Below are 23,407 nucleotides of genomic sequence, written 5' to 3' on the forward strand. Positions count from 1 at the left end.
TTATTTTTTCTTTCCTAATTGTGCTGGCTAGGACTTTCAATACTATGTTGAGTAAAAATGGCAAAAGTGGGCATCCTTGTTTTGTTCCTAATTTTAGAGGAAAACCTTTCAGCTTTTCATTATTGCCTGTCAGCTATGGTCTTGTCATATGTGACTTTTATTATGTTGAGATATGCTGCCTGTGTACCCACTTTGTTGAGAGTTTTTATCATAAATTGATGTTGAATTTTGTCAAATGATTTCTTGTGTCCATTAAGATAATCATATGATTTTATTCTTTCTTTCTTTCTTTATTTATTTTTCCTGTTAATCCTCAGTTGAGGCTATGTTTCTATTGATTTTTTTTTCTTTTTAGAATAGAGGAAGGGGGGGGAGAGAGAGAGAGAGAGAAACATTGATATGAGAGGGAAACATAGATCAGTTGCCTCCCATATGTGCCCAACCGGGGATTGAACCCATAATCTAGATACATGCCCTTACTAGGGATTGAACTGGCAACCTTTTGGAGCACAGATTGATGCTCCAACTAACTGAGCCACCTGGCCAAGGCTATTCTTTATATTTTTAACTAGAGGCCTGGTGCACGAAATTTGTGTGTGCACCCCTCCGGGATGGGGCCTAAACCGGCAGTTGGGAATCCCCTGAGGGGTCCCAGATTGGAGAGGGTGTTAATTGGAACAGCCATATTTATAATATTATACTTATAGTACAGGCCTGGTACACCCTCTCACAATCCAGGAGCCATTGGGTTAGGATTGCAGACTGCTGGTTTAGGCCCGATCCTGCAAGATTGGACCTAAACCGGCAGTCAGACATCCCTCTCACAATCCACGTCACTCCTTAACTGCCCCCCTGCCGGCCTCATCACCCCTAACTACCCCCCTGCTGGCCTCATCACCCCCTAACTGCCCCCCTCCTCTTGTCGGCCTGGTCATCCCTTAACTGCTCCCCTACCAGCTTGGTCACCCCCTAACTGTCCCCCTGCTGACCTGGTTGCCCCCTAACTGCACCCCTACTGGCCTGATCGCCCCTAATTGCTTCTGCCTCGGCCCCCACCACCGTGGATTTGTCCAGAAGGAAGTCGGATGTCTGGTCTACCTGGTCTAATTAGCATATTACCCTTTAATTAGTATAGATGTGTTGTATCATGCTGACTAACTTGTGGATATTCTACCATCTTTGCATCCCTTTTAATGTTTTGTTGAATTTGGTTTGCGAATGTTTTGTTGAGGATTTTTGCATCTTTGTTCAATGATATTGGCCTATAATTTTTTGTTTTTGTCTGGTTTTGTTATCACAGTAATGCTGGCCTCAAAACTGAGTTTGGAAATGTTATTTCCTCTTCAGTTTTTTGGAAGAATTTGAGAAAGATAGGCATTACATCTTTTTCAAATGTTTGGCAGAATTCAGCAGTAAAGCTACCTGGTCCTGGACTTTTGTGTGTTGGGAGATTTTTGATTATTGATTCAGTCTCCTATTAGTAATTGGTCTATTCAGATTTTCTATTTATGAATTAATCTTGGAAGATTGTATGTTTTTAGGAATTGGATCTATTTCTTCTAGGTTGTTGAATTTGTTGGTATATAATTGTTCACAGTAGTCTCTTATGCTTCTTTGTATTTCTGTGGTATCAGTTGTAACTTATTACATTTTTTACTTAAGGCATCTTTTTTTTTCTTGGTGATTCTAACTCAAGGTTTGTCTATTTGTTTATCTTTTCAAAGAACCAGCTCTAAGTTTTATTGCTTTTTTTTTTTTGGTATTTTTGGTCTTTATTACAGTTATTTCTGCTCTGATCTTTATTATTTCTTTTCTCCTACTAACTTTGGGCTTGTTTTTTTTCTTTTTTTTCTAGTTCCTTTAGGTGTAAACTCAGCTTATTTATATGTGTTTTTTCTTGTTTCTTCAGGTAGGCCTGTACTGCTATGAAATTCCTTCTTAGAATTGCTTTTGTTGCATCCCATGGATTTTAGTATGTTGTATTTCTGTTTTCATTTGTCTCAAAGTACTTTTTGATTTCTCTGCTTTCTTCATTGACCAATTGGTTGTTCAGAAGCATATTGTAAAACCTCCACATATTTGAGATTTTTTTAATTTCTAGTTTTACACTCTGTGGTTAGAATAGGTGCTTGATATGATTTCAGTATTCGTAAATTTACTGAGACTTGTTTTGTGGCCTAACATGTGATTTATCCTGGAGAATGTTCTTTTTGCACTTGAGAAGACTGTATTATGCTGCTTTTGGATTGAATGTTCTCTATATGTTAAGTACATCATTAAGGCCCATGTTTCCTTACTGATTTTCTGTCTCATGATCTATTCATTGATGTAAGTGGGGTATTAGAATCTCGTACTATTATTGTATTGCTGTCAATTTCTTTCTTTAGGTTCTTAATATTTGCTTTATATATTTAGGTGTTCCTATGTCGGGTTCATAAACATTTACTGATGTTTATTGTCTTTGTTGGATTGACCCCTTTATTATTATGTAATGCCCATCTTTGTCTTTTATTACAGACTTTGTTTTAAAGTTTCTTTTGTCTGATAGAAGTATAGCTACCCCAGCCTTCTTTTGGCTTTCATTTGCACGAAACATCTTTTTCTGTCCTTTCACTTTCATTCTGTGTGTGTCTGTACATCTGAAGTGAGTCATGTAGCCACCATATAGATGGGTCTTGTGTTTTAATTTATTCAGCCACTTCTGTGTCTTTTGTTTGGAGAATTTAGTTCACTTACATTTAAATTAATTATTGACAGCTATGTACTTATTGCCATTTTGTTGATAGTTTTCTGGCTGTTTTATAGTTCCTTTCTTTTTCTCTTGCTCTCTCTCTCTCTCTCTCTTTTTTTTATAGTTTGATGACTTTATTGTTATGCTTAGACTCCTTATTATCTTTTAAATTTATAGCAAGCTAAGTTTTTTTTTGCATTTTAAATTTTATTTATTTATTTAATCCTTACCTGAGGATATTTTTCCATTGATTTTTTCATTTTAATTTTATTTTATTTTTCTTTATTGATTATGGTATTACATATGTATCCTTATCCCCCCCATTCCCCCGTTGACAGTCTGATCAATGCTTCGCTGTCTCTGGATCTGTTTTTGTTCATCAGTTTATGTTATTCATTATTTCGCTTAACATAATGCTGTCCAGTTCCATTCATGCTGTTGCAAATGTAAGAATTCCTTCTTTTTCACCACAGCATAGTATTCCATTGTGTAGATGTACCACAGTTTTTTAATCCACTCATCTGCTGATGGGTACTTAGGCTGCAAGCTAAATTTTAATGCATTCTAAAACTTTACATTTTTACTTTACCTCCCACATGTTTTATTTTCGATGTCACATTTTACAACTTTTTATTTTGTGTATCCCTTAACTATTTATTGTAGTTTTAGTTCTCTTTACTACATTTGTCTTTTAATTTTCATATTAACTTTAATCTACTACCTTTCCTATATATTTAACTTTACCAGTCAGATTTTTATTTTCATTTGTTTTCTTGTTACTAATTAGTGTCTGTCAGTTTAAAGAAGTCCCTTTAACATTTCTTGTAAAGCCTGTTTAGTGGTGATGTACTATTTTAGCTTTTGTTTATCTTGAAACTCTTTATCTCTCATGTAATTTTGAATGATAACCTTGCCCGGTAGAGTGCTCTGGAAGAGTTTTCCTTTCAGCATTTTGAATTAATTTATCATACCACTCTCTTCTGGTCTTCGAAGTTTCTGCTGAAAAAAATGCTGATAATCTTTGGGGAGGGGGGTGTTCCCTTGTTTGTAACAAGTTGTTTTTTTTCTTGCTGTTTTTAACATTCTCTCTTTATCTTTACCTTTTGACATTTTAATTATAATGTCTCTTGATGTGGATATCATCTGAGTTTCCTCGATCTGGATGTCTGTTTTTTTCTCTAGGTTCGGGAAGTTTGCAGCAATTATGTTTTTTTAAAAAAATAATCTACTTTGTTGTTTTTTTGTTAATCCTTACCCAAGGGTATTTTTCCATTGATTTTTAGAGAGAATGCAAAGGAGAGGGAGAGACAGAGAGAAACATCAATGAGAGAGAGACACATTGATTGGTGGCCTCCCACACACCCTGCCTAGGGCTGGGGATCGAGTCTGCAACATACCTGCCTTTGACTGAAATGGAACCTGGGACCCTTCAGTCCATGGGCTGACGTTCTAACCACTGAGCAACTGGCTAGGGCTACAACCATTATGACTTTAAATTAAGTTTTCTGCCTCTTTCTCTTTTTTTTCTTCTTGTGGGTCTCCTGTAATGTGAATGTTATTTCACTTGATGTTAACCCCCAGGTTTCTTAAGCTACCTTAATTTTTTAAATTCTTTTTTCTTTTTTCTACTTTGTTTGGGTGAGTTCCACTCCTCTGTCTTTCAGATCACTGATCCTTTCTTCTACTTTATCCAGTTTGCTGTTGAACCCCTGTTTTGTTTTTCATTTCAGCTATTGTATTCTTCAACTCTGTGACTTCTATTTGCCACCTTTTTGTCCTTTCTTTTTTTTTTTTTTAAATATATTTTATTAATTTTCCACAGAGAGGAAGGGAGAGAGACAGAGAGTCAGAAACATCGATGAGAGAGAGACATCGATCAGCTGCCTCCTGCACATCCCCCACTGGGGATGTGCCCGCAACCCAGGTACATGCCCTTGACCGGAATCGAACCTGGGACCTTTCAGTCCACAGGCCGATGCTCTATCCACCGAGCCAAACCGGTTTCGGCTTTTTGTCCTTTCTTATTGCCACTTTCTTATAGTTTCTATGTCTTTGTTGACATTCCCACTATGTTCCTTCATTCTCCTGCCAAGTTTGGTGATCATCATTATTACCATTACTTTGAACTCTTTATTAGGTAAATTACTTATTTTCATTTTATTAAGATATATTTTTCTAAGGTTTTATCTTGTGTGTGTGTTTTTTGTGGGTTTTTTGAAACATATTTGTTTCCTCATTTTGCTTGACTCTCTGTATTGGTTTCTCTGTATTTGGGGAAGTAGCTGCCTCTTCCACTCTCTTTTTTTTATTTTTATCCCCCCCACTCATGCCCTCACCTCCCTGGTGTCTGTGTCCATTAGTTAGTCTTATATAAATACAAACAAGTCCTTTGGTTGATCTCTCCCACGCTTGAGGAGTGACCTTGTGTAGGAGAGATGAACCTTATTTTCAAGTGGGCCCTAACTCTTGGTTGTCTCTTGAACCTTTGTGATTATCTAAGCAGCCTGATTTATTTTTGATAGGTCCCAGTTGTTAAGGATTTGCCATGCCCTGCCAGTGTTACAGAGGGAGGGATCATATTCAGCACCCAGTTTCAGGCTGACTGAAAACCACATCCTTCAGCAGCAGCTTTTAATGTATACAAATATATTCAGTCCTCTGGAACTACAATTGTAAACCCTGCTGGCCTCCAGTCCAGGTGATCTGCAGGTGTCCCCTGGGAAACAGCTGCAAAAATTTGGGTTCTTGACAAGTATATAAGCTCTTTTCTGGGAGGTACCAGCAAGCTGTAGTGAGAGAGTGTGTAGAGATGACATATTTTGGCCTACATTCCCTGAGAGCTCCTCTATGGCCTTTAGATGTGTGGCAAAGCTGAAGCCTGCCCCTGTGTGAATGGCATACTCCCACTGATTTTGGCAAGGCAAAGGGAGAGCATAGGCCTGGAGCGAACCTGCCAGCTTTGGTGAGGCCACTGGACAGTGCTGGGGTGTGCCTGCTGGCTTTGGTGGGGCTGTGAGAGTGCACCGGGCTGGGACACTCCTGCTAGTTTTAGTGAGAGAGCAGGGGAGTGTAGGGATGGGACATGCTCTCCAACTTAGTGGGACAACACAGGAGTATACTGTGACTGCACACACCTGCTGGCAATAGCAATGTAGAAGGAAGGTGCACAAATGGCATCCATTAGCACTGGTGTTGGCTAGGTAGAAGGGGAGCAAAAAATGGTGCCCAACAGTGCCTCCATCCCCAGAGAGTCCCATCAGGCCCCTGCTCCTTCAGCAGACACTTTAAGATTAGCAAATGAATCTCCTTTACCGATAGTTTAGGTTCTTTTCAAACTTCCGATTTTGTGCTGGGTTCCTGGGCAAGTCTGCATGCAAGCCTGTTAAGGGCAGAATCTCAGTTCCCTAAAACTCTTTGTGTTTCCTGGACAGAAGCCCTTTTGTTTTCAAAGCCAGGTGTTTTGGGGCTCATCTCTCTGATGCAGGTTCCAAGGGTAGGAGTGCCTGAATGGGGCATGAATTCCTCACTCCCCAGGGAGAAGCTCTGTATTTTTGAGATCCCTCTAGATCAGTGGTTCTCAACCTTCCTAATGCCGCGACCCTTTAATACAGTTCCTCATGTTGTGGTGACCCCCAACCATAAAATTATTTTTGTTGCTACTTCATAACTGTAATTTTGCTACTGTTATGAATTGTAATGTAAATATCTGATATGCAGGATGTATTATCATTGTTACAAATTGAACATAATTAAAGCATAGTGATTAATCACTAAAACAATATGTAATTATATATGTGTTTTCTGATGGTCTTAGGCGACCCCTGCGAAAGGGTTGTTTGACCCCCGAAGGGGTCGCGACCAACAGGTTGAGAACCGCTGATCTAGATAGTGGGTTGCCATGCTGGGGGTGGGTTTTCGGTAAGACTGCATCTCTGTCTCTCCTACCCATCTCGATGTGGCCCTTTTATCTTTGCTGTGGAGGAGCTGTTAGCAGTTTTTAGGTCTTTTTCAGAGGGAATTATTCCATGTGTAGCCATGGGAGGAGGTGAGTTTAGGATCTTCCTACACTGCCATCTTGAATCCCCGACCTTTTAAGCCTGTGATTTTTAATATCCTAAATCATGTGTCTGAATAAGTAAATAGCTCTTATAAACAAACCCAGGTGTTATATAACATTTATTTCCTTGCAGTAGTGTAGATAATTGTTGCCACTTTTAAAATACAGTATATTCTGCTTTGCGTGTTTTTATTACTGTGCTCTTGGATAACTATTTTGGTATTTCTTTCCACTTCTGAAACTGTGACTTATACATCACTGGCTAGTTTGGTAGTAAGACTTTCCTGTAATTTTTATCAGTCCTAAAGAAATGGACTCATTAAAGAAATTTCTTTGACCTGTCAGTATAAAAACAACATTTAAAATCTAAAGGGAGAAGTAGATTGGGCAGGATGAGGGGTGGATGAAGATGGAATGAAGGCCCCGTGCTTTAATGTGTCTGTAACCTTGAGTTATATTTTAACTTTATGGTTCTTTGCCTGCAATGTTTATAGACCAAGAATAGATTATTTCAGCAAGAAGGCAGGATATTTAAGTCCAACAAATAGCAATAAATTTGTTTTTTAAAGCATTTAGTTGTCTTTTAGATTACTATGTGGGATTTGGCCAGTGGAAAACTCCTAAGATCAATAACAGATGCTCATCCTCCAGGAACAGCAATATTGCATATTAAGGTAATACCTTTGTTTTCTTTTTCTGATACTTTTTATTATTATGCCTTTGTATCTGTTTTTAAGTACATTTCTTTATAAAAAGAAATCCTGAAAAGAAACTGCCTTTTGTTTGACTAGCCCAACAAGATGTTTTCCCAAGTGAAAAACCAGAGGTGGGCTAGCATGGTACCATTCAGCTGCAAGTTGAATTGATGTCTAATAGATATAGCAGGAAAAGAGTACACTGATAAGAGGTTGACAGCGAAGACAGGTGTTACCTTAATGAAGCTCATGTGATGATTTTAAAAGGTCTTTTTACCTTTTGTTTAGTCCACCAAGGCTTTATTGCTGAGATAGTGTGCCTAGTCACACTTTGTTGGGAGTTACCTGAGGTTCAAGGCACCAACTGTGAAAGAAACAAGGTTTGCATTATGTTTAGAAATGTATCTGTTGCTTTATTTTCTTTCAGGCCTCTAAAGGAAAAGCATTAAGATTTGAATCTTGGCTTTCTCCTTACAGGCCTGAAAAAAATAAGCCAACTTAGGACACAGATTTTATTTGTAAATACAGTGTAAAGCTTGGTTTTTGTATGTTGTCAAGCCCATGTTTAGAAGCATAAAAGGTAGAGGACTATAACTAGGGAAGTCTAAAATTAGATTTTCTAGATTTTAATCAGGTACACATTTGGTTGCTTAGCTGTGCAGACCTCTCTTATCCATACATCTGCTTTTTACAGTCTGCAAGCATCTGGAGTTTATGTGTCTGGATTTAGGTTAGTTACATAAAAGTCTTCTGTGAGAAAGCATTGAAGCATTTAGCAACAATGAAAACAACCAAGATAAGTAAAAGTAGAGAGAATTTCTTTTCTTTCTGAACATCATGGCACTTTATTTTGACCTTTTTTCATATGGCATGTACCAACTGATAATATGTTATAGTTGTTTGTGTTTATGTTTTATCTCCTTTAATAGATTAAGATCTTTGAAACCAGAATCTGTTTCTCATTTATTTTGTGTTATGCATAGTAGCTCCTCAATAAATGTTTGGTTGAAGGAATAATTAGTTGGTGGTGTTTATGAAAGGCCAGTCCTTTGCAGAAAAAAACATACCTTTTAGGAGAAACAATAGGAAAGAAGCTATAAAGGCAAAGGGAAAAGAGAAGAATGCAGCTGAGGTTAAAAGCATAGTAGTTGTAGCTATCCTGTTGCTTGGGAATGGTGGTAAAGGTGGTGCTGCACTCAGACATGTGACATTGGAGAAAAGTGTGGCAAGAGATATATATGATTAGATACTTCTGTAGTTTTGGATTGACAGTAGCCACTTGCACTTCAGTATTCTTACTCATTGTTCTCCAAAGTTAACTCTACATCTCATCAATAACATTTTGGGCTTGCGTATTTTTGTTTATATATTTTAAAATTATATGAATATACTGTACTAGTACTTAAATACATTGTAAAACACATACACATGATGTATAAAATTAATAAGTAAAAATACAGTCCTGTTATTTTTCCTATACCCTGGGGTATATGCCTCCCCCTTTTGGCAACTGCTCAGTCCCAAGTGTGGGACTTCTTTACTATGCCTGTGTGTGGGGTCGAGGAGGAATAATTTTACAGTGGCCTCCTGTACTTCAATCATTCCTGACCAAGAGCATGTAGGCACGCCATTTAGGATGGCTCACCAACCGATGTGTTAGGGAGACCAGTCACTGTATATGGTACAAGTTAGTAAGTTATTCAGTTTTGTAGTGTACTACATCTACATTTACCATACCTCATAAACCTGTAGGACAGCCTGTCACTGTGAACATTATTTATTACTTTGAGTTTTCAAGAGTAAGTAATAGTAACTGAGGTATTGTTAGTTGAAGAAGAGCAAGGAGGCAGCACATTTAGGAAGAGCACATTTAGGAATAGTTATATAAAAATTAAACTATTGCCGAAACCGGTTTGGCTCAGTGGATAGAGCGTCGGCCTGCGGACTGAAAGGTCCCTGGTTCGATTCCGGTCAAGGGCATGTACCTTGGTTGCGGGCACATCCCCAGTGGGGAGTGTGCAGGAGGCAGCTGGTCGATGTTTCTCTCTCATCGATGTTTCTAACTCTCTATCTCTCTCCTTTCCTCTCTGTAAAAACTCAATAAAATATATTAAAAAAAAAAGTTAAACTATTTTATGTATAATGGATTAACTCCTCAGTTATTTAGAAAACATATTCAGACATGTTTATTCTCCAAAGATACCAAATATCTTTTATTGTGTCTTTATTCTTGAAAACAAGGCAACTGCAAATGTATCTAAAGTATCCTATTCAGTTTTAATAGCAAGTTAGAAAAAAATTAAAGAACCCAAGTAGAAAACTTAAGGGCTTTTATGAATTATAGTTTGTATTTTTCTTTTATCCTAAGGAAAGGTGGTTTTGCATTTTTAAAACCACAGGTTTTAAAAGATTTGAACCATTTTTATTCTGAATATGTGTAAGTTTGTGTGTTTAGAGTGATAAGCTAAGTTTAGCTAAGGTGTTTTCAATGCTAAGCATGTTTGTTTTAGATTTTAAAAAAGTTTTTCTCCCCTACCTTATTAACATTTGACCTGTTACAAGAAAATAAATTTTTTCTCTGTTCAGTTTACAGATGATCCAACTCTTGCAATTTGCAACGACAGCGGAGGCTCTGTTTTTGAATTGACATTTAAGTAAGAGACTAATGGACATTTGTTGACAAATGAAAAGACTAGCTCTGGTTAATGACTTCAAGTTGAACATGAAGAAGTCTGGAAAACTCATGTAATTGAAAATAGGTTATGGTTCTGTATTATAATGTCCTGGGGAGGCTTATGGAACATAAGGAGTCCAGGCCTGCCTTCCACCCCTCAATCTCTATCTTAGTAGGTTTGAGTTGGGATTCTAAACTACTCCCCAGATTTGGGGGACTATTATTCTGGAGTATTTCACTAATTTTCCTTTAGTTCTCAGGCTGAGCTGATTATAAAACCATAGTAGCCAAGTATAGAAAGGTTTTTATTGCCTTAGAATTGCCCCATTTATACTTTAAATAAGAGCGAAGACTATTTCGATAACATGGAAGAACACTTATAAAGCTGAGTTTAGAAAAATAGAATATCAAATATAATGTGTATTATGTTTCCCTAAGTTCTTTAAGGACTTTTTTGTTTCTTGTATTTCTTATACCTTCTGACAATGCTGAGGCCAAAGTAATTGCTTTAAAAAATACTATTTATTTGTTCAGCTAATTTTTATTGAGCATATGTATGTGTAACCATTGTTCTAGGCACCAAAGTTGTAGCTGTTGGGGTGGGGGGAGGGATACAGACAATAAACCAACACACAAATGAAATAATTTCTATAGTTATGAGTGCTGTGCTGAAAAGAAGACAGGTCAGTGTGCTGGAGTGCACTTGAGGATAATTCAGGAAGGCTTCTCTCAGAAGCTGACATTTGAGTAAAGATCTGAATGATAATGTGGTCAACAGATGTAAAGATCTGAAAGAAATATTTCAGACAGAGGGACATTCAGGCACAAAGGCTTTGATGGGTGGGCACAAACTTGGCCTGCTGGAGCAATTGGAAATAAGTTAGATGTGGCTGGAGTGTGACTTTCTCAGGAACAACAGTAATGGGAGAGGGTGAAGGCTGGAGCCAGATCATATAGGGCCTTTTAAAACATGTAAAGAAGTTTGGATTTTATTTTGTGTACAGTGGCAAGCCATTGGAATGTTTTTTAGAAGAGTAATAAATCTGGCCTATATTTTAAAAAGATCATGCTGATGTCTTGTGGAGTTTGCATTGCTGGGGGCCAGAGTAGGAGTTAGGAGGCTATTGTCATAGTCCAAGCTAGAGATGATAGTGCCTTGGGTCATTGCTAAATTGGTTCTGAATCTTTTGGTTACATTTTCAGGAGAGTGATGGGAGTGAGAACTTGCGAGTCTAGATGCCTGTTCAGTGGTTCCAAGGGTGAAGTGTGCTGTATTGAGCCTCTTCATTCTAAGCCTGACTTGAAAGATCATCCCATCACACAGTTTTCCTTACTGGCCATGGCATCCTTAACCAAGGTGGGTGTATTTAGAAGATGGAACTCAGACCTTTTAGAAAGGCTTTGAAAACCAAAAAAATTGAAAATGACAGGATAAATATTAAATGATATTTTTTCTCCTGAAGATACTGGTCATTGGATTGAAACCATCCTTGAAAGTGTGGATGACTTTTCCCTATGGACGTGTGAGTAAGCTTCTCTATCTTTTAAGCAAAAAACCCATGTCAGGAGGTGGGGGAAAACAAAATTTAAGTGGTGAATTTTGTGAGATTGTCATAAAACCAGGTAGATGAAAGTCTACTCCAAAGATTATTGTCTGGGCTTACCTTGATGTGACCAAAGCAGCATAAGCTGTTGACTACAGCGGTGTTCCTAAGATCACGAGATCTGAACTTCTCTACCTTTATTGCTTTAAGTTTTTTTAGTTGCTGCTTAGATACTGTACTGGTAGAAAACACTAGCTAACATATATTGCTACTACATACTGTTTCCTTGGCTTCTGCCTCTGGTATGTTATACACACCTGATTTCCTTTCTTTCCTGCTTGATTGTTTTCAGAAGGTTGTGGTCTTCCAGTGTGTGTGTGAGGAGAAGTATTGATGGGATGGGATGGAGAATGATGCTACTGAACTAAGACTAGTTCAGAAAGCAGCCCTTATACTGAGGGAGATCACGCTTCTGTTTCCTTGTTGGTACTCTGTATATCTCTAGGCCCCAGCGGAAGCCTGGCAAAGCTGGTTTAGATTGCCACTAGTATTTCTTAGGTTAATTTCATTGGCTAATTGAGGTTTATCATGATGTTTTGTGTTTGCATCCTTTTCATATGTTTTTATTGGTATTTGTTCCAACGTTTTATTATGAACATTTTCAAACAGAGAAGTTGAAAAAAACTTACATTAAACATCTGTATACCTACCATCTAATTTTCTAATTAACACTTTAGTGTACTGTATTTACTATATATCCATCCATCTCTTCATCTACTTACCAAATTATTTATTTATTTATTTCCAAGTAAATTAAAGAAATCAGCATTGTTTTTTCTTAATCTAAAGATCAGCATGCGTATGATTAGCTATAATTATCTACGTTTTTCCTCTCTTATAAAATTTACATACAATAAAATACACAGATTTGTATTATTGAATATCTCTACTTTGTTGGCATTTTAATGAGTAATTGGTAGAAGGAACACTAGCCAGATGGTGTTTTTAATCAGTTTTCTCTTTGTCTTTTTCCCATTAACTGTGATGAATTTTTTTGGTCTTCTCTTCACTTAGATGGATCCTTCCAGTGTACCATTGCTGGCCTGGCACTTTGTGGCAGCGCATAATTCTGTGAATCCCATGCTTGCTTTCTGCAGAGGAGATGTTGTGCATTTCCTTTTGGTAAGTCCCAATATTTGCTAGATCTGTTATAAAGTCCTTTATCAAAAGATTTTTTTTTCTGATTCATCAGTAATTTAATATTGTGTCAAAGAAATACGCTATCTAATTCTTTGGAGAGAGAGTGACATACTTAATTTTTATTTAAGTCTTTAATGGTTAACATGGAAAACTACTGATCACCCTACTCTGTGCCCTTTCATGGTGTGTTTCTCAGTTCCATCACCTTTGACTAATAAATAATTAATGGTGTATGTGTAATATGAATGTACATATGTCTGTAATAATGGCTTATCTATATACATATAGTGTATTTATCAGACAGCAAGTATTATTGAATATCTGCTGTGTTCTCTACACTGTGATGAACACAAGAAGCAATTGAGGGAAGTATAAATTCTTCTTCCACATAGCTTAAACTATTGTTTGAAAAGCCACATCAGTATGCTCATTACTACTATGGAGAATGGTTTAAGGATTCAATCATGTGGTGAGAATTAAAAGTTGATACCTTTAGAGTATGAAGAGATTTGTATGGACTAAAGAGGCCAGGGAAGACTTTATGAAGGATATATTGCAAATACTATGGGGCGTGGGGTGGATATGCATAATAAGATGAACTGAAGTTAAAGAGGTAAGAATGTAATTTTTATAACATTAAGTATTTATAAAATAACTTGTCTAGTCTTTTTCTTCCTCACTTGACTGAAAGCTCCATCAATCTAAAGACCAACTCTATAACTATGTTTCAGCCACTAGGATAGTGCTTGTATATAGATGTTTAGTAAATGTTTATAGAATTAATGACGGGGAGAAACATATTGTGGAAAATAAAGTTGAGTATATGGCATGGATCTAGATTAGGGGTTGGCAAACTCTGGCCTGTGGGGCAAATTTGGCTGGCTCCTTGTTTTTGTAAGTAAAGTTTTATTAGAACACAGTCATGCCCATTCAGTTATGTATTATTTGTGGCTGTTTTTGCACTATAGTGGCAGAGTTGAGTAACTGTGACACAGACCATATGGTCTGCAGATCCCAAAATATTTACTGTGTGGCCTTTTATAGAAAAGTTTGCTAACTCCTGATCTGGTTTGTGTATACTTGACCTAGATTGGTAATAGGGAGCCATCATGGGTTCTTAGGTAATTAAAATGATGAAGATGTGGTTAAAGTGATATTTTAAGAAGATCAGTATGGAAATATCAAAAAGAAAAGATTGTAGGAGGGAAATGGAAGGTTTGGCTCCTGTAATAAAGCAGGTATGAGGTCTTTGGTCAAGGATGGTCAGTTGTAGTGAGAGGGAGGGATGATATTTTGAAGGAAAGACAAAGCTTCTGATATTATTGGTTCTAGGACTGAAGGATATGAACCAAACATTTCATTTTTGAGTTTACATTTTAAAAGCTTGAAATATTTAAAGAGTTAAGGTTAGGGAAGGTTTGAGTTTGCTGAGTTGGTAATGAAGGTGAAACTCTCAAGTGTTGTATTGGAGAATGTCTTCTGGGCAGATTGCAATCCAGGTCTGGGGTACAAGTGAGAATTCAGGGATAGAGAAGGTAGTTGAAACTGTGAAAATAAAAAGCTAGAGCATACATAACCTTAGTGGATATTCACACAAGGGAAAGGAAGAAGATAAGGCAACAGGAGAGGGAGCGGGCCTAAGCCATCAGATCGGACATCCCCTGAGGGCTCCCAGACTGCGAGAGGGCGCAGGCTGGGCTGAAGGACCCCTGAAGAGTGCACAAATTTTCGTGCACCGGGCCTCTAGTATATAAATAAAAGATTGACACTGAAGTTCTTTGGGGAACTTTGGGTTGTTTGTGCAATAATAGTATTATATGTCAGAAAAGTCTAGTTTTGTCACTGCAGCAGCTTTTTTCTTTTAATGAACTTTTGTTTGACTTTTTTACACCATGTCACCATCCGATTTTATGTCTTAACTCTAGCTAAATACAGTCATTGGTGTAGTGAGATTAAGTTCTGAATTATGACAGAGTGGATATTACATTACAGAATTTGCTAATACTGACAGCTGAACCACTGACCAGATATGCCTTGGATTTTGGTACAAATCATGGTGTGATCATTTCTGTCATTTATGTGATAGTTTCTTTAATTATCAGTATTTTTGACTTATCCATACTCTGAATGGAAATAATTTCTGGGTGGAGTATAATGAAGTATCTAAAAATATCCCTCAAACAATAGCTGAGGTTTTGGTTGTTTTTATTTCATCATCAGGTTAAGAGAGATGAATCTGGAGCAATCCATGTTACTAAGCAAAAGCATCTTCACCTCTACTATGACCTCATCAACTTTACTGTGAGTATTCACATGAACTATCCCCATTTATTGCATGTAATTGTTTTGAGATCATGGTGTGTTAAAACTATCAGGATTTCTGCCATGAACCATGCCTTTAGGATTATATGAAATATGGACAGAAGTGAAGTCTGGCTTATATTGAATAAAATCTGAGTTTGATATGGTGTCACATTATTTTTCTTGTCTTTCAGCCTATGTCTTGCTGAACAAAAATTTTCTTTAATGTCCTAATTAGTTTAAAGGGGAGTTTAGAAGAATTTAGATGGATTTCTTCAGGATTATTGCTGGACTTTCTTTGTAAACATATTTTTATCCTTCTGAGTTTGTCCTAATTGGTTCAGGAGCTTATCTACGCTTTTCTTTTCTAGTGGCTAAAAAGTTTGCAGAGGTCTCTCTCTATCACACATCTCAGTCCGAAGTGACTTTTGGTTTAAAAAAAAGAATATTTCTTTTTGTGTCAATTTTTAAATTTTTAAATAGTGTTTTAATTCTGTAATAGTGCAGTTATAATATTTCTGGGTTTCTATCATTAGTGCTCTTAGCATATCACTATCTGGTATCCGGTGAAATATTCTGTAGATATATGAATATAGGCAACCCTAAATATAAGACTGTGCCTCATTTTTCCAATAAAAGGCTAAAAAAAGTTTTACCCCCAATTTGCTAAAATGAAACATTTAGGATTATGGATGAAATAAATATTTATTATATAAGATTTATAAGTTCAGTTTATAAATTGAATTATAAAGATTATTGAGATTATTTAATCTCACACATAGATCATTGATTTAGAAATAATGCTTTTTCTTATAAACATTTTACGAAATAATTTTGTTCAATCTCTTCTCATGTATATAAGACATCAGTGACTTTGTCAACATTAGAACCACTTGTTGAATCATTGGACACAGTTTTCTAGAATTCATCATCACTTCTGTTTAAGATGTTTGAGATACAGCACTTTAAAAATCAGCATATGATTCTTCCCCTGGAAAATTTTTTTCCAACCACAAGTAGCCATGCTCCTGACAATTCCACAGCAAGTATTTTTATTTGTCCTGTGGCTTATCCATGATGTGACCACTAACTGCATTGCTCTGTAAATTACCTTTAAAAGGTTTGTTTACAACAATGTCAACACTCACAATTATGGGATCCTAACTTTAGGAATAATTGCTAAACTGCAAACTTTTTTTTCCTCTGTCATTCTCTCTCTGTTTTAAAGCATTTAAAAACTATTACTGACTGATATTCAGTAAGGCTAATAAAAAATGTATCTTTTTTTCCTAAATGATACTTTGTTTTTCAAAGTAAAGTGATCAAAAGAGCATCTTATAGGAGCTCTTTGTAAAAGATTTGAGTATCAAACTATGTTTTCTGAGAGATATTTTTTTGGGGGTGGGAAACAAACAAACAAACACACAGAAAAACAAACCCTTCCTTTATAGTAGCTACTGTACAATGGTAGAGCATATCTTCAGCATATGTCAAGAGAAAATTGATCCATTTTCAACTTGGTTGTCACTGATATGGTATGCAAATAAGCTTTGATAACCTGGGATAGATCATATAAATAAATCAACATGAATGCCAGACAGATAATGTGCAGGGGAATTATTTTGTTCCCTCTAATTTAGAATTCTAATTGAGCAGATTTAAAAACTTGATTCCTTGGGAAGGATTAAGATTTTTAAAAATATATTTTGAAAATAAATCTCATACATAACCCAAGAAATTTATCAAAATGGCATCCTTCAGAAGATTTTTAACATTATTATTTAGTTATTATTTTAAAAATTATAATAGATACTAGAGGCCCGGTACACAAAAATTTGTACCCTGGTGGGGGAGGGGGGATTGAGGGACACCCCCCACTTGTGCCCTCTCACCGTCTGGGACCCCTTGGGAGATAACCACCTCTGGCTTAGGCCCGCTCCAGGCCTTCTCTCCGGCCTGAGCCACCTTCAAGCCTTTGCTGCCCCGCCTGGCCGCCCTGGGTTGGGTCGCACATGGGATGCCCAGATGGAGGCCGGGCGGGCTGGCCGATCGCTGCTACACTGCCCGGCCGCCCCAGGTCGGGTCGCACACGGACGCCTGCAACCCGGGTCGCAGATAGCAGGCCCGGATGGCAGCAGGGCAGGTGGGATGGTGCAGTATGCAAATTAGCCACCATCTTTGTTGGTGATTAATTTGCATATCACACTGATTAGCCAATGGGAGGTGGAGCAAAGGTACAGTCAATTACCATGTTTGTCTATTATTAGATAGAATAGAAGATATAGAAAAAATACAGCAAAAACTCTCCTAATTTAGGGAGGTTTTGAAGGAAATATATATTTTAAATAGCTTCTATTTTGAACTATGTATTACAAATATATTTCAACAATCATCCTTTGACCACCTAGATTTATGAGATTTAATTTGCCCTTTTGTTTCATTGATGTAAAACTGAAATACAAAGTTTGTCACTTTACTTAAGTCATTTGTGCCAATGTACCTTTGAAAAAATTTTATGAAAGCCAATATATCCTGTAACATATATCTATTAAAGATTTTTGTTAGCCTTCTTTCGGACTACGAGAGTGTCATTGTAGCACTGTCAAACTCAATATTGTGTTGGGTTCCTATTGTTCTCTGGGCTGTTTACTCAGTAGTTCTTGCTGTGATTGTGTTGTCATGAAGTTATTAAATGGATAAAGTCCTCAGGGCCATTTAACTGAGTGGCCAAGCTTTCTTCTTGTCCTGAATGATGGCGTGGGATGGGCCTCACTTTTGTTTTGTTGTGTGCTTGAATTGCAGTGGATGAACTCACGCACAGTTGTACTCTTGGATAGTGCAGAGAAGTTGCATGTGATTGATCGGCAAACTCAAGAGGAATTGGAAACAGTGGAAATCTCAGAAGTTCAGTTGGTCTATAATAGCAGCCATTTCAAATCACTAGCCACCGGAGGAAATGTTAGCCAGGCACTGGTAAGGGTAACCCATTACCTTAATGCTGACTTGATAAACGTGGTGCTTTGTTGCTGTTTTGTTCTAGAAATAGAAGCTCCGAAGAGTTATCTTTGTGCTTTGAGGTGTTTCTTTAAAAGCCCCTAGGTTGAAGTGGATGTGGGTGTGTTTGTAAGTATTCAGGAATGTGAACTAAAACAATAATTTCTCTTACCTTCTATTTAGAAATCTGACTAATTTAATGCCCAAGAGTTTTAACTTTTATCCTAAATTAATAAAATGAAGTTGGAAATTTATGAGACAGGAGTTATAACAGCAAAATACTTTAGAAAGTTTAATATGGCAGCAATAAGTATGATAGATTTAAGGGGTAAATGACTAGTGACAGGTAGCCCATGAGACTTTGGAAATATTTGGGTGATTGGTAAAGGAATGAACAGGTATAGTGTTTGTGGGAATAAAAAGGCAAAGATGGGCTTTGAGAGAAAGAAAAAAGATTCTTTCAGAGTAGGAGATAGATGAAATGTTGGTGTGCTTGGAGAGAAGGAAGACATGAAAATTATGATCTTAGTATTAATCCATACTAATAATAGCTTAGGTGGCGTCACGCCCTCACGTATCATGCCCTAATGTTGTCTCAAGATGGCCATCACAGATGGCTGCACGCACAGTGGAGTGGGGCCCAGCAGCCGCTCTGTGTGGTGAGGCCTGGAGGTCCTGTGGCTCCGTGCAACGTGGAGGAGCCGGTCCCGGCATCTCCGCTGCCTCAAACAGAGGAGGTGGGTCCCGGTGGAGGAGGTGGGTCACGGCAGGGGAGGGCAGTTGTGGGTGATCAGGCCAGCAGGGGAGCAGTTAGGCATCAATAAGGCCAGCAGGGGAGCGGTTAGGGTGCGATCAGGCTGGAAGGAAGAAGCAGTTAGGGGCAATCAGGCAGGTAGGCAGGTAAGCTGTTAGGAGCCAGAGATCCAGGATTGTGAGAGGGATGTCCCACTGCTGGTTTAGGCCCAATCCTGCAGTTGGACATCCCCTGAGGGGTCCCAGATTGGAGAGGGTGCAGGCCAGGCTGAGGGACACCACCGGAATTTTATGTACCAGACCTCTAGTTTTACCATATTTTAAGTAACTGTAATAATGGCTTTTAGCAATTTATACAGATAGTTTACAGTTAAATTACTTTGAATTGTGATCTCATGTTTCCTAAACCAGTAATCTTTAAGCAGGAAATTAGACTATTATGGGGCTTCTTGGGTATTTTCTTGAAGAAAATAGTAATAATAATCATATTTAATGAGTGTCTGCTGCATGAAATGTAGCCATTGCCTAAATCTCTCGGAGATATTAGATCCTTAGGGCATAAAATATACATGAAAGGGTCTTCCAGCCTTAGAATTTAGAAACCAAGAAAATCCAGAGTAAGAATAATGATAACACAATAGAATTTTCTAAAGTAAGAATAATTACTGTCTCACACTTAGATGCTTCCTGGTGTCTGGTTATTAAAAATACTTTTAAGTTTTTTTTTAAGTCAGACTTTAAGCTTGTACTTTCAGCTAAGATAGAATAATGGGGCCTGGATTTACTCTCCTGTCTGGGGAAAAAAATCAGAAAAAGAAACAACAGTTTCCAAGATACTGGATATCATGTAATGCAGCACAGCAATTCCTGACAAAATAGGAAACCAATGGCATGAGCCCTATGGGTATCCCAATGTCTGTCCTTGAGTTTCCATGTGGCTCAGGGGGAGGAACCCAGTGGAGCTTGGAGTACTCCATGAGTGAGACAGAGTGGAGACTCAGACTGCAGGAAGACAAGTGTGGGTTGGACAGGCCGGAGTACTGGTGTGAAGAGCACTATACAGAGGGTCCCCTTGGATATTCAGCAGGCTACTAATCAATAGAAACTGCCCAAGGCAAGGGAAAGAAATATTTGTAAGATTTGGAAGGAACAAGAGCTAGTGATCACACTGGCTTGTTTACAGCAGCCAGATGGAAAACCTTATGATTCACATGCATTGGGCAGAGTACTTGGACATCTTGCCTCAGTAGTGGGGAATAGTTAGAACTAAAGTAAATGCTGCTCTCGTCCCCACTAACATATCTTAAAAACAAGACCAGAAAGGAACAAACTGTTTCCAGGTAACTTAACTCCTCCCAGAACAAAGCACAATAATATTAATAAGAATATAGAAATTTCCAGGACCCAACAGGCTGAAATTTGAAATTTGCAGTGTCTGCCATCGAATCAGGGATTGCTAGGCATGCAAAGAAAAAGTAAAACACAACTTATACTGAGGAGAAAAATCTATCAAAACTGACTTAAACCTGAAACAGATATTAGAATTAGCAGACAAGAACATAACAGTTATCATAGGTATAGTCCGTATGTCCAAAAAATTAAGTAGAGACATAGAAGATTTTAAAAGATGTAAATCTAGAGATAAAACTAAAGTGCTTGAAATAAAAAATACACTGGATATGAAGCAAAAATGATCAAAATTGAAATGAGAAAAAGACAACTTCACAATTATAGTTTGGAAATTTTAAACTCTCTCAGTAAGTAATAAAATGAGAAGGTAGAAAACCATTAAGGGTATAGAAGACTAAAAAGAACACTGTTGATCAACTTGACCTGACAGTTATAGAATATTGCACCCAACAGAAGCAAAGTACAATTATTTTTCAAGTGAATGTGGAACATCCACTGATATAGATTATATGATAGTCCATAAAACAAGCTTCAGCCAATTGTTGAAGGAATCATCAGGGTCACTTTGGAGATAATTCAAATATTTGGAGATTAAATAACACTTTTATAAATAAACCATGAGACAAAAAAATCTCAAAGGAAATTAGAATGTATTTTGAACTAAATGAAAATACAACATATAAAAATCTGTGATCCACAAATCAGTTTCTGAGGGTAATTCATAGCATTAACTACTTACATTAGAAAAGAAGAAAAAATCTCAAACAAGTGATCTAAGCTTCTATCTTAATTAAGGAAATTAAAAAAAGAGCAAAATACACTTAAAGTAGATTGAAAGAAGAAATAATAAAGATGAACACAAATCAATTAAATGGAAAATGGACAAATGATAGGAAATTAAATAAACCAAAAGCTGATTCTTTGAAAGATAAATAAAATTGACAAACCTCTAGTGAGACTAATCAAGGAAAAAAGGGGGAGGGCACAATTACTAATATCAGGAGTGAGGATGGTAATGTCACTATAGAGTCTATAGGTATTAAAAAGATAATATGCTCAGCCAGAGGGGCTCAGTGGTTGAGCATTGACCTGTGAACCAGGAGGTCACAGTTCAATTCCCAGTCAGGGCACATGCCCAGGTTGCGGCTTGATTCTCAGTGTGGGGAATGCAGGCGACAGTGGATCAATGATTCTCTCTCACCATTGATGTTTCTCTCTCTCCCTCTCCCTTTCTCTTTGAAATCAATAAAAATAAACAATATGAGTAACTTTATGCCAATAAATTCAAGAATTTTAGATGAAATGGGAAAAAATTCTTTGGAAGGCACAAATTACTAAAGCTGACTCAAGAAGAAATGAAAAAACCTAGTAAATAAATACATTTTCTGCAAAAAAACTCCAGGCCCAGTTGACTTCATTAGTGAAGTTTATCATATTTTAGGAAAAAAACCCCCCACCAATTTACACAGAAATCTTTTCAAAAATAGAGTAAATGGGAGCACATACTTTTTTTAAAAAAATGAAATTTGCTTATTATCTCTGATAATAAAATGAGACAAAGACATTATAATAAAGAATACAACAGACCAATGTCCTTATAAGTATAGAAGCAAAAATCCATAATATATTAGCAAATAGAAGCCAGCAGTGTATAAAAAGAGTAATCATGATCAAATGGTGTTTATCCAAGGCATTCAAGACTGGTTTAACATTTAAAAATCAATGTAGCTGGTGTGGCTCAGTTGGTTGGAGCTTCCTCCCATACAGCGGAAGGTCACAGGTTCAATTCCCGCTCAGGGCACATAGGTAGGTTTCAGATTTGATCCTGGGTCAGGGTGGAGTATAGGAGGCAACCATGTAACCAAATATGTTTGTTGTGTATTTAAGCTGTCCTTTATTAGATTAGCTTAGGACATATTAAAATGCATTGAGGCATTTGACTTAGTTAATGGTAAAAGAAAAACCATATCATCTTCTCAAAAGACAGGAAAATTTAACATTTAGTCTTGATAAAGTCTTAGCAAACTAGAAATAGAAGGAAACTTCAACCTGATAATCAAGAACATCATCCAAAATCCTACTTAAATATTACTGCCAAAAACCAAACCAAAATTGAAGTCCCTGATTCTGATCAAACCTCTTCTAGAAAAAATATAGAAGACAGAGGAACATGTTAAAAGATTCCTTGACACAATAGCAAAATCAGGTGGAGGAAACTTTATGGAATAGTGTTACAGCTTCTTTAATAAATAAACCTAAAGGAAAATAAGGGATGGTCAGAGGTGGAGGCAAAACCTACACATTAAAAAATACTATCAGCCAGCTCCAATATGTGGCCCTTGTCTATATCTTTTTTTTTTTTAATTTAAATCTTTATTGTTCAGATTATTACATTTGTTCCTCTTTTTTCCCCCATAACTCCCCTCCTCCTGCCCCATCCCCGCCCTCCGCCCTCACTCCCCACCCACTGTCCTCATCCATAGGTGCACGATTTTTGTCCAATCTCTTCCTGCATCTCCCACACCACTTTCCCCCCAAGAATAGTCAGTCCCTTCCCTTTCTATCTCCCTGATACTATTATAATCACAAGTGCATTCTGTTCATCAGATTATTTATTCATTTGATTTTTAGATTCACTTGTTGATAGATGTGTGTATTTGTTGTTCATAATTTGTATCTTTACTTTTTCTTCTTCCTCCTCTTGTTAAAGGATACCTTTCAGCATTTCATATAATACTGGTTTGGTGGTGGTGAACTCCTTTAGCTTTTCCTTATCTGTGACGCTCTTTATCTGACCTTCAATTCTGAATGATAGCTTTGCTGGATAAAGTGATCTTGGTTGTAGGTTCTTGGCATTCATCACTTTGAATATTTCTTGCCACTCCCTTCTGGCCTGCATAGTTTCTGTTGAGAAGTCAGCTGACAGTCCTATGAGTACTCCCTTGTAGGTAACTGACTATTTTTCTCTTGCTGCTTTTAAGATTCTCTCTTTGTCTTTTGCTCTTGGCATTTTAATTATGATGTGCCTTGGTGTGGTCCTTTTTGGAT

The 23,407-nt window shown here is 37.2% G+C and overlaps 1 protein-coding gene across 11 annotated transcripts in view; it reads left to right on the top strand.

The window, feature by feature from the left end:
• Positions 1-23,407, top strand: part of VPS8 (VPS8, CORVET complex subunit) — a 251,894-nt gene that overhangs the window by 45,601 nt on the left and 182,886 nt on the right. For 9 of the 11 annotated variants that reach the window (XR_001515545.1, XM_006773641.2, XM_006773642.2 and 6 more), the window contains 7 exons: positions 7,376-7,462; positions 10,070-10,137; positions 11,361-11,514; positions 11,621-11,680; positions 12,776-12,883; positions 15,122-15,202; positions 18,005-18,175. Coding sequence is in view for 10 of the 11 variants with exons in the window: in XM_006773641.2 (XP_006773704.1) it covers positions 7,376-7,462; positions 10,070-10,137; positions 11,361-11,514; positions 11,621-11,680; positions 12,776-12,883; positions 15,122-15,202; positions 18,005-18,175 (729 nt within the window). In the remaining variant the exon portion in view is untranslated. The other 2 variants (XM_006773644.2, XM_015570426.1) reach the window with 2 other exon arrangements.

This window comes from Myotis davidii, unplaced genomic scaffold (assembly GCF_000327345.1).
Source record: "Myotis davidii unplaced genomic scaffold, ASM32734v1 scaffold27, whole genome shotgun sequence".
NCBI lineage: Eukaryota > Metazoa > Chordata > Mammalia > Chiroptera > Vespertilionidae > Myotis > Myotis davidii.